At 34.9% G+C, this 10,993-nt stretch overlaps 2 protein-coding genes across 2 annotated transcripts; one reads left to right on the forward strand and one right to left on the reverse strand.

The window, feature by feature from the left end:
- The first annotated feature begins 981 nt into the window (after positions 1–981).
- On the forward strand, positions 982–3,174 carry LOC104120941 (ubiquitin-ribosomal protein eL40 fusion protein). The gene is made up of 5 exons (XM_009632820.4): positions 982–1,142; positions 1,252–1,338; positions 1,425–1,527; positions 2,800–2,866; positions 2,957–3,174. The coding sequence occupies exons 1-5, from the start codon at positions 1,040–1,042 to the stop codon at positions 2,981–2,983; spliced, it is 387 nt and encodes a 128-aa protein (XP_009631115.1). The 5' UTR covers positions 982–1,039; the 3' UTR covers positions 2,984–3,174.
- A 1,309-nt stretch (positions 3,175–4,483) lies between these two features.
- On the reverse strand, positions 4,484–5,345 carry LOC104120942 (homeobox-leucine zipper protein ATHB-7-like). Its single transcript, XM_009632821.4, has 2 exons — positions 4,872–5,345; positions 4,484–4,800 (listed from the first exon to the last, which is right to left on the reverse strand). Exons 1-2 carry the CDS (start codon positions 5,250–5,252, stop codon positions 4,504–4,506), a joined length of 678 nt encoding a protein of 225 aa, XP_009631116.1. The 5' UTR covers positions 5,253–5,345; the 3' UTR covers positions 4,484–4,503.
- Between the last annotated feature and the right edge of the window lie 5,648 nt (positions 5,346–10,993).

The following is a 10,993-nucleotide window of genomic DNA, read 5'->3' on the forward strand; positions in this document are numbered from 1 at the left end:
TAAAATATTATGCTAAATACATAAATTATAAAAAATTAAGCAATATTTATAACTTACATTCTAATAAATATTTTTAGCTATCTAATATATAAAATATGTATACGTGTAATGTCAGGTTGGTTTGGTTTCGGTTTGATTTTTTTTAGTTAATACCAAACCAAACCTATTATGGTCGAGTTTTATTTTTCTATACCAAACCAAGTCAAACCAAACCACTAATCAACTTGTATTTACGAGTTGGCTTGGATTATTGGGTTGGCACGGGTTATCGGTTTGATTTGTACACCCCTAATATAAACAATAATAATTGCGCCTCACTCCCAAATGTATTATAATTCACATCATAATTATTCTTGTGTTATATTTCATGCACAACTTTTCTCTAAACTGAATGGCCATGTAAATATTGGTTTTTACATCCCGTAGTGTTTTTTCTTCTAGTCAGATATATATGATGGCACGTTAAGCTTAGTTGAATCCTTAATTTTTACCATTCCATTCGTATTTTTGATAGTTATCGAAAGCTATCAACTATCGTCATTTTTTTTTACTAGTGACAAATATTTTCATTTCTCACTCTTCATTAACAATATAAATGCAGAAAATAAAACAGAGAAAAAAATCAGATGCCAGAAGTATCGTAGCCCGGACTTTTAACTAAAATAATCGAAACATTTTAATAAATTATTAATAAATATTTTTATCATTTTTAAAGCTTAAGTTATTTCTATTTATTTATTTATTTGTGAAATATGGATTAAATCCTCTTTTTTTATTGCAAAGAGCAAGAACAATTTTTGCATAAAATTGTTTGCTTGTTAGAAAACGGAAAGAAAAAGTAGCTAATTGGACTTCTTTGGACTTGATTTGCATTGCCCCAACTATCAATCGACCCCAAAAGACCAGCCCATCTAAAGAATTAACCCAAGCCCAACTCCTTTCCATCCTCCAACTATAAACCCTACATATAAAACTGTTAGCAGCAGAACAGGAGCTGCGCAGAAGACGAGTGGAAGATCGTTGGTAAGGGGCGGAGAAAATGCAGATCTTCGTGAAAACTCTGACCGGTAAAACTATAACCCTAGAGGTTGAATCCAGTGACACTATTGACAATGTCAAGGCCAAAATTCAAGACAAGGAAGGTTTGTTTCTTACTCTATATTCAAGTTCAATTAATCACATAATTGTTTTTTCCTCTCTCTCTATCATATAGCTTAATTGAACTTGTGTATATGTCTTTTGGTGCTATAGGAATTCCACCGGACCAGCAAAGGCTAATTTTTGCTGGTAAGCAGCTTGAAGATGGCCGTACCCTTGCTGACTATAACATTCAGAAAGGTATTTTTTTTAAAATTGCTTGTTAATTTAGCTAAAAGTTGAAGTCTTTTTAATTGAATATTAATTTTGGATGTGAAAAATTGCAGAGTCGACTCTGCATTTGGTGCTGAGGCTTCGTGGTGGAATTATTGAACCATCTTTGATGGCTTTGGCCAGGAAGTACAATCAGGAAAAAATGATTTGCCGCAAGTAGGTCTTTAATGGGTCCTTATGATTTGTCCCTATTTATATACTTCTCTTTTTGTAATGTTTTTATTGTAATAGCACTTTTCCTTCAATTATCTGTAAGTGCTACTATTCTATTACTAATGTTAGTGCACTATTTAGTTAAGCTCGCAAGAGACATTGATTAGATCTTTATTTTGTTCTAAAATGAAACATTATTGGATTAAACTGCCTTGCAATTTTAAGGTGACCGTAACTCCCTTCAAAATATAAACAGTGTAAAGTTCAAGCTCCCGAGTATTTTAAAAAACTAGGGTGTTAAAGTGCAATTCATCTCTTTAATTTTTACGTGGCCTACTGTTTGCCTACTGCCATAGCTTTCTCCGTGGAAATAGATGAAAGTCTCCGTGGTTTCTAGGGAAATGCTGGTCTTGATGGTTTTACAGTTTTACCAAGATTGCTAAGACTACCAAGTGATGATTGATCTATATTTTCTCTTAAAGAAATAATGATCTAACACTAGTAAGTGTGATATGAACTGAAATTATCAGTTTGATAGATTAGTTGGTTAAGGAATATAAATTTCTGAAAAAGCTGGCATGATCGCCCCTTTCCTACTTCTACATTTGGTTGAGATAAAAAAATTAGTGAAAATGTGTGGTCACACAAGCTTACATTTCAGTGCTGCTTTCATCCCTTGCTAGGAACGTTGTGCATCCATAATGTATCTCTTCTTTATTTTTCATCCCTTACTAGGAATATTGTGCATCCATATATCTCTTCTTTATATCTTGACCCACTGCTGCACTGTCCACTGGATTCAACCTCACACGATTTGCTGCAATGCGCCTTCTGTCTTTAAATTTTTATTTAGTTCATGTTGAATCCTACATACTTGCGTCCTCACAAAATATGTCCCCTCAATAACATATTTTTTTTGAAACCGGTAACTTTTAATCCCCTCAACAACATATTATAGCAACGACACCTACACCTTCTTAAGGTTGTTGGATATTTCTATATCCAACAACCCTAACTTTGATTGAACTTTGAAGTACTTTCTGCACCAGCTTTCTATGGTTACTAATAACCTTGAAATATCTTGCTATCTTATATTTGCTTAATTTCAAAGGTTCTTTAGTCATAGTAAGACAATCATGCATTAAGTGGACCTGCTGATGTACCTGTAGATGTGTTTAATAGCCTCTAGCTGTGGAAAAAATTTAACGGTGTCAACCTGAAATTTTTTCTTTTAACATACATGTTTGTTTCTAATGCTTTCCTTTATTTTTAAAGGTGCTATGCTCGTTTGCATCCTCGTGCTGTCAATTGCCGCAAAAAGAAGTGTGGCCACAGTAACCAGGTTCATTTCATCAAACTCTTCAAGACACATTATTTTTTAACTCCTATCAGTGACTGCGGACTGACTTCTATCATTTATTTGGCTTTGCAGTTGAGGCCCAAGAAGAAGATCAAGTAGATGGTGATTTTGAAGTCCTGGCAACATGCAGCTGCTAATAATGTTGAGATCCTTGAGAAAATCATTAGATATGTTGTTGGGTTGCCTGTTCAATTTACTCTAAAACATTGACGTATTTGTGTTTGAGCTATATCAAAGATTTTGAGCTACTTTCATATTACTTAATGAGCTAAATTCTGTTGGTTACATTACTATAAGCTTTGTTAGATGTGTAGTTATATATATGCTTTTATCCAGCTATTTCAATTAGCCTTGTCCTCTGTTATGTTTGCTGAAGTGAGCGAAGAACATAGACAATAGCAGCACAATTTAAAGTTGATGTTGAAACATACAGTGGTTCACTAATGGATGTTCATGTGTAGGTGCAAGTGCATGCATCATTATATCTTTACATCCTAATGATCAGAGTCAAAATATGGATGTGCGTATTGCACCTCAAGAGCGATTTCTTGATGTAACAACTCAATGTACAATTATACATATTGTTCATTTTCGGCCCAGTTGACCTTATGGTTTTGTCCTCTTTGAGTTATGGAGGAGTAAAAAGGCTAAAGTGCAATGGTCTGTTTGTTAATGTGGGACTTTCTTCTTGCATCTCCTCTCTTAGCTTAGAAGATTGCCCGTTTTGGCACGCTCTCATCATTTTGTCCTTCATGGGTGAAACATGCTGATCAGCTTTTGCTTTGTCCTTCCATGAACCAATGTTATGAGACAGAAACTTGGGAAGTCGTGGAAACAATGCAAATGAAGTATTCTACTTATCTGAGTTTACATGTATGTGATATTTTAAATTTGAGGATCAAATAAATTCAGGGTGAAGAATGTAACGCCCCGACCTTTAAGCATGTAATAACTATGAATTTGAACATGTTATGATCTTTGCTTCCATGGAATTTGGATAATAGGATAATGTTGGTTGATGAGATGATATGGAAACTAAAGGAAGAAAAGGCATAAATGTGGTTGTAGAGGCCCCTGAATCAGAAAGAGACGCAAAAACATAGTTAAGGCCATTACGTTGTGGAAAATCCACCCAAGGTGGCAGTATTGATGCAATTAAACATCTTGTTTAGTGGCACAGCTTTCTTGACCCATCTGTTTAGGTGATAAACCATTTTTGTTGAGGAAACTAAAATATCATGGCAGTATATTTAGCAGTACATATGGCAGTATAGCAGTACACATGTAAAATGGATTCACATTTTATCTTATGGCATATGCTATGTGCTTTATGATAATTAATTTGTATCTTCTCTTGATCTTAGAACTCAGAGTTGCAACCTCTCTAATTCTGTGTTTTCTTATTAGAAACTACCGTTTGCTTTGTGTTTTGATCAACCTGCAGCAGGGGATGAGATGGACCTACGAACTAGTGTTGAGAAGCAACACAGCCATTTTGCTACTTTATCTTTATGACTATGACTTTGTGCCAGCCACTTCTCTTGGTGAGGCAACGGAACTGTGCCCAGTATTGCTTTGCGTGGCTACAAAATTGACAAGTTACACAGCAAAGTTCTATACTAAAACTCCCACAAGGGTGATCTACAATCAGAATCATCAAAAAAAGTTCTTGACTCAATGTTACACTCGTTCTCGATTTCTGATAAACCATAAGCTATTTGTGCCATGTTGAGAATATCAGATTCTGTCCCCAAGTAGTCAATTTCCCTACTGTCTTCACACAAAGGTAAGCCAAATTCAGGACTGCAAGTTTCTGGTATGAACTCTAACTTGATCACCTCCGTTTCTAATTTATTTCCTTCATGCTGAATCTCTCCATTACCAACCTTTTCAGTTATCTTTCTAAGTCTCTGCAACTGCAAAGATAAAGAAAATTTCTAGTATTAGCTTTTCTAACTCAAAAAGGAGAAAGATTTAAAGAAATTACCTGGATGAGGAGGGCTTCATTCTCTTTTTTGAGCATTTCATACTTGGAACCAAGGTTATCATAACTGATTTTAAGCATTCTATACTCCATCTCAAGTTGCTTGGACTTTGATCTAGCTCTCTTGTTCTGAAACCATATAGCGACTTGGCGCGGCTGTAGGCCTAAGCTTTTAGCCAACTGCTGTTTTGTTCTCAGTTCAGGCCTTGCCTCTGTCTCAAACATGTGTTCTAGTGACCGAATTTGCTCGTCGTTGAATCTTCTTCGCATGTTGTCCTTGCAATTCTTAATACTTGACATAGAGTGCAGATTTAGATCCTTTCCTAATAAGGATGATTGACTCCACATGTTGGAGTTTGTTGGAGGCCTTTCTCCTACAGACATTCTCTTCCTTTGTTTTTTGCTCTGATATTCAAGATTGCATGATTCGTAGTAAGGTGCCTATTAAAATATATACCGTCTCTCTATATTTGGTGGACCATCAGCTGGTTTTAGTAATGACAAAATAAAGACTAGGTGTCCAGTTTTGGTGTGTTAATGTGTATCTTATAACTGGCCCGCTATATGGTACACTTCTTGTTAAATTCTTTCTTTTATCCACTTAACATAATGACACTTGAGAAAAATGAGAAAGGGATATGGATCTTTCTTGATCTTTTGCAGAGGGAATTAGTAATTAGTAATTCCTTTAATAGGATTTAGGTAAATTGAATCTTCAGGATGTACTTGAGTCGTACAGAGTAATGATGAGCCCTTTTTAATTAATGGTTTGATCATTATTTGACTCTCTTTTGATTATAAGCGTGTTGATCTAACATATAACATATGATGTGTATATTTATAGAATGGATAAGGATACTCTGAATAGTAAGTTAAACAAAGAAGGTAAACCTCTACCCTTTTAAGGTACTATATCTGTTTTTACCTTTTCATAGTTTTCTAGTTTTAGACACTTGAAAGGAATATTTATAGTGTATGTAGTATAGTGACAAGTTCTAGTGAGTTTTCTTGGAATATTAGGGATAATAGGACCTGGTCATGCCTTGTTACTGTCAGGGGCATAGGTAGTATTGACGGTATGACCGATCAATTTAGTACAAATCTTATATTTGTCTTAAAATTTATGTATAAATTCTTAATTTATAACCCATATATTTTAAATTTTTGCTCCGCCTGTACATTTAAATTCACTCAAAAATATTCTTAAAATGACAATGATATTGATGATAATACTATGTCCGGACAATATTTTCCATATCTACTTCAACATTGAAAGACCAGGGGAAGACCATATTTGACACTTAGTATAAAGTGATTGGAAAATGGGAGTGCTGAGGATAATTGCGTGGGACATAAGCAAAGATATTCTGTCCCTCAGGAGACAATAACCAATGGTGTAAAGCCACTTTCCACTTAGATCAACACGTAAACCTACTTACGTGGTCTTATCTTTTGTAATTAATATAATATTCCAAGATTGCTTGTCATAAGTTCCATTTTCTTTGGGGAATTGATAGTGAACTAATCTTTCGGATTATAGCAAGTGTCCCTAGCTAGTGTGAATCCCGTGTGGCGTAGTGTTTCGAAAGTGTCTTTTTTATTTTTATTTTTATTTTTTTACTCAAAGTTTAAAATATGTATTGAGGTCCGATTAAATAGAAATTTGTGTAAACAAAAATTCAAAGTGGTCCTTAATAAAAACGATTCCAGGCACAAGGTTTGTATCCGAAAACTTTGGTTAAGTATGAATCATTACATACCACTCTGTCACAAAAGTCTTGTTGCTTTAGTTATCACAATATAAATTGTGTTTGAACATCTACTGTCAATTAAGGACGAGCCAGATGTTCAAACTAGAATGCACAAACAGTTTTGTTGTTTTCTACACTGTTACTTAGTGGAGGCAGTTGTCCTGTCCTCGTGAATATAATACTCGTTTTCTTGAATGACTTGGATTGGACATTAGTGTTCTTTTCGTTTTTAGACACGTGAACTGTAACCATTGTGATGAAAATGGATAGGATTACCGCGATTAGAGGTCTTGGATGAACTAAGATTAAAAAAAAACTCGTTTCTCAATTCTTAGTTTAATGCAAATTTAGATTAATCGAGTCAATAGATTGTGCATATCGGGTGGCAACAAAAAGAACCTATATACTGTAGGATAGAATAAAATAGAAAAAGCAAAAAGACTTTAGGTGGAATTAGAGTATTAATTTTTTTTAGAAGTATGTAGTAGGGTTACATCTATCAGATTGTAAATGCAAGTGCATTTATACAACAATTTAAGCAAGGACAGCCTTCATTAGAAAGGTTTATGGAGGAGTAAGTTGCCAAATTTGTTGCAATTTTGTCCCTTTTAATTTTGTTCAGTCACGATCATTACCACTCGACTTAGGGGCATACCATCACCATTTCCAAGCACAAAATCCTTCTTCCCCCTTGTTTCTGCTAATTTTATCCTTCTCTTTTAAGTTAATCTGTTCTCTTTCTTTCCCATCTTTGATATCACTGACTATACTTGAGGTTTAATAAATACAGTCAGACCTCTCTATAACAACATCCTTATATAACAATATTTCACTATAAAAGCCAAGCTTTTTCGAAACTAATTTTCATGTTATGTTATACTATATGCTCTCTATAACAACACTTAGCTATAATATCTAAAAATATTTGGAACAAACGAGGCTGTTATAGAGAGGTTTGACCGTAGATCTAAGAATTTAAGCTTCAGGAAGTATACCAAGATAAAGGAGGAATATTCCGATAGGTTAATCTGCATTGTAATAGTATTTTAGCTACAAAGAGTTCTAATTGCCGCACAATAGATACATGAGGCTCATATAGTTGAAAATCGAGACTGAACAATGAACATGATGCATCCGAGATCTCAATTCTTATCGAAGTACATATATCAGGAAGTAGGGGTGGCAAACGGGCGGGTCGGATATTCGTGGGTCGGAAATGGATAATTCAAAAAACGGACAAATTATCCGACCCGACCCGTATTTGAGACGGATAAAAAATGGGTTATCCGGCGGATAATATGGATAATGGATATTCATATTATCCATGGCTTCTTGAATATGATCACTTATGGGAGAATTTCTAGTCTTCCAAACTTGAGGAACCCTCAATTTGAGGCTTTACAAATGTAAAAGTTAAATACATTAGTTATTCATTGGTTATCCATTTGGTTAACTATTTTTTAAGTGGATAATATGTTCTTATTCATATTCAACCCATTTTTAAAAAGTTCATTATCCAACCAATTTTTAATGGGTAATATGAGTGGATAACTGTTTTCTTTTACCCATTTTGCCACCTTTATTAATGAAGTTACACCCAATGACCTTGACAATGGATGATCTTGGTTTTGTTGACCCCCGCTTGCCCATGAGCAAACTTTTAAAGTTAAAAGTCAAAAGTGTTTCCCAAGAGACAAGTGAGGAGCGATACTTATTAAATTTGAAGTGTTGCTCGTTGGGCAAGCGGGTCAAAAAATCAATAGTGACCCGGAATCTTCCTATTTGTGCAAATCGCCCTACATACAGTTGAGTAAAACCCACTCAGTATCAGTCTGATTTCTGGGCCAACTGCATCTCTCTTGTTGCTGGGTTAGTAGTCTTGGTCTCCCTGAGAACTCTGCAACTTGGGCTTTCCCTTGTCCCTGGGAAAAGGAATGGGGTATTATCACTTTTAGTCCACGTCAGAAACTATTTATATTTAGTAGTCGAAAAAGTATATAAAATTTGTATACCTTTTGTACATAACATATATATATATACAATTAATATACAAATTATATATATTTTACGGCTATTAATTTTACAGCGGCTATACAGTGTCCATGCTTTCGGCCCAGAATAGCCATGCAAAAGTATGACTTGAATTATGACGGTGGATGTGCAGTCACACTAGTATAGATAATATTAGGAATGATGATATTTGGGAGAAGGTGCACGTGGCTCCCATTGATGACAAGATGCAGGAAGCGAGGCTTAGATGATTCAGACATGTTTAGAGGAGAAGCCCAAATGCTCGAGTACGGAGGTGTGAGCGGCTGGTTGTGGAGGGCACGGGAATACGTAGAGGGCAGCCTAAGAAGTATTGGGGAAAGGTGATCAGGCAGGATATGGCGAGGCTCCAGATTTCCGAGGACATGACACTTGATAGGAAGATGTGGAGGTCAAGTATTAGGGTTGTAGGTTAGGAGGTAGTTGAATCGTGTCTTACTTCGTACCATTGTGGGACTGGCCATGTAGGATTTTTGTCTAAGATAGCTAGTTGCAATGTTGTGTCTTACTATTTCGCTTTTCAGTGCAGGTCCTATTTATTAGCTATCGCTTTTGCTTTGCATCTTTCTTCTGGATTTCATGGTGTTCCTATTTTTCTTATGATTGCTCTGGTGATACTAATATTGTCTCTCTTTGCTTTGCGTTTCTCTTCTGGATTTTTTGGTGTTCCTATTTTTCCTATGATTGCTGTGGTGATACTAATATTGTCTCCTTTTGTCCTTTTGTCTTTTTGTTTTCTTGAGCCAAGAGTCTTTCGAAAATAACCTCTCTACTACTTCGGGATAGGGGTAAGGTCTGCGTACACACTATCCTCTCCAAACACCATTAGTGAGATTTTACTGGGTTGTTGTTGTTGTATCGTCCCTTCCGGGACATCCATACAATTAAAACGATACAAAATTGTAATCACTTGAATGTTTAGCTCAAGTATTTTAGAGTGGAAAAAGAATTCTTTTAAACCAATCAATAGTTGCAGTTCTCTAACGGTATTTGAAAGGACAAATAGCAAGGCAATGGCTTCTCCAATTTAATTTTGGATCATAGAGAAATGTTTATGAAAAAGGAAACAACAGAAAATGGAAAATTTACATAAAAACACCACATTTGAAGAATTTTATCATGCAACGCTCTAGAAAACATTATCCATAAACGGAAAAGAAAAAGAAAATGTCTACCTTTTACGCAAAGGAATTGCATTCTGATAGTTGCAACTTTAGCCAATCGGCCGAAAGTAATTGAATAATATATATATATATATATATATATATATATATATATATATATTTCAATTAATTTTAACTTATTTACTTTTTAGTCCGTACCAGAAAGAATGACCCATTTCCTTATTTGGAAACAATTTACCTTTATGCAATAATTTATAGCCACATAAAATATATGTGATTCATTTTACACCACAAGTTCAAAAATTTTCTCTATTTTCTTAAACTCCGTGCCCAGTTAAAAATGAGTTCACATAAATTAAGACAGAGGGAGTATAATTTTTAGGAGCAGGTAAAAAATATATATTTCTCAAAAAATTTCAATTCTATCAAAAGTCTTTCTTCTTCCGTTTATTACAGGCGGATTAATTCTCCAAAGAAAATACAAATAAAAAATAAAAAACAACTCAGATTACCTACTTTTTTCACAATAATCTGTCCCTAGCTAACTCTCACAAATATGATGGGAACGAGCTGTTCATTCCCATATTTAACAAAAACAACAAGATGTTTTATACTTTAATACCACACAAGAGGAGTAATTTGTGTGGTGCCTGATTTTCGCGTGCACTGGATTATTGAAGAACTTTAGTTTTTCTATGCGTTTCTTACACTACAGTTGCGGAATAAATAATGCAGAAAATAAAGAACACAAAGATTTTTACGTGAAAAATACCCGGCTCAAAAGGTGAAAAAACCACGACCTACTACCCAGTAAGATTTTCTCCAAACACTTCACTACAACTCTGAGCCAACAACAAAGTTTACAAACTCTTGCAAGCCTAAGGATTAACTCTAACCCTTATAGCAACACGCCACAGGCTGTTGCGACTACTTCAAGTTAACTCTAACTTGAATAATACAACTCAGGTACCTAGTATAATTTGCTTCTTAGAAAGCTGAAAGGTACAACTCAAAACGCCTACTACACTTTCAACTAGAAATAAAGAAAGACGCATAAAACTCTTTATGGAGCTGATTTTTCAATCTGGTTCATGTAACTTCAGGATCGCACTCTTAAATCTCACAGGAATTGCTCACAAAATGTCTTGCTATTTTGCTCTCAATTCGTGCTTAACTTCAGTATGTGTGCATCACCTGTAAA

The sequence above is a fragment of the Nicotiana tomentosiformis genome, chromosome 8 (assembly GCF_000390325.3).
Source record: "Nicotiana tomentosiformis chromosome 8, ASM39032v3, whole genome shotgun sequence".
NCBI classification, from domain to species: Eukaryota; Viridiplantae; Streptophyta; class Magnoliopsida; order Solanales; family Solanaceae; genus Nicotiana; species Nicotiana tomentosiformis.

Bases quoted from the DNA above. Each gene is read 5' to 3' on its own strand.
- LOC104120941 (XM_009632820.4), top strand. From the start codon at position 1,040: ATGCAGATCTTCGTGAAAACTCTGACCGGTAAAACTATAACCCTAGAG. The intron at 1,143-1,251 runs GTTTGTTTCTTA...TTGGTGCTATAG, and splicing joins CAAAATTCAAGACAAGGAAG to GAATTCCACCGGACCAGCAA. The intron at 1,528-2,799 runs GTAGGTCTTTAA...TTATTTTTAAAG, and splicing joins GAAAAAATGATTTGCCGCAA to GTGCTATGCTCGTTTGCATC.
- LOC104120942 (XM_009632821.4), bottom strand. From the start codon at position 5,252: ATGTCTGTAGGAGAAAGGCCTCCAACAAACTCCAACATGTGGAGTCAA. The intron at 4,801-4,871 runs GTAATTTCTTTA...TTATCTTTGCAG, and splicing joins ATGAAGCCCTCCTCATCCAG to TTGCAGAGACTTAGAAAGAT.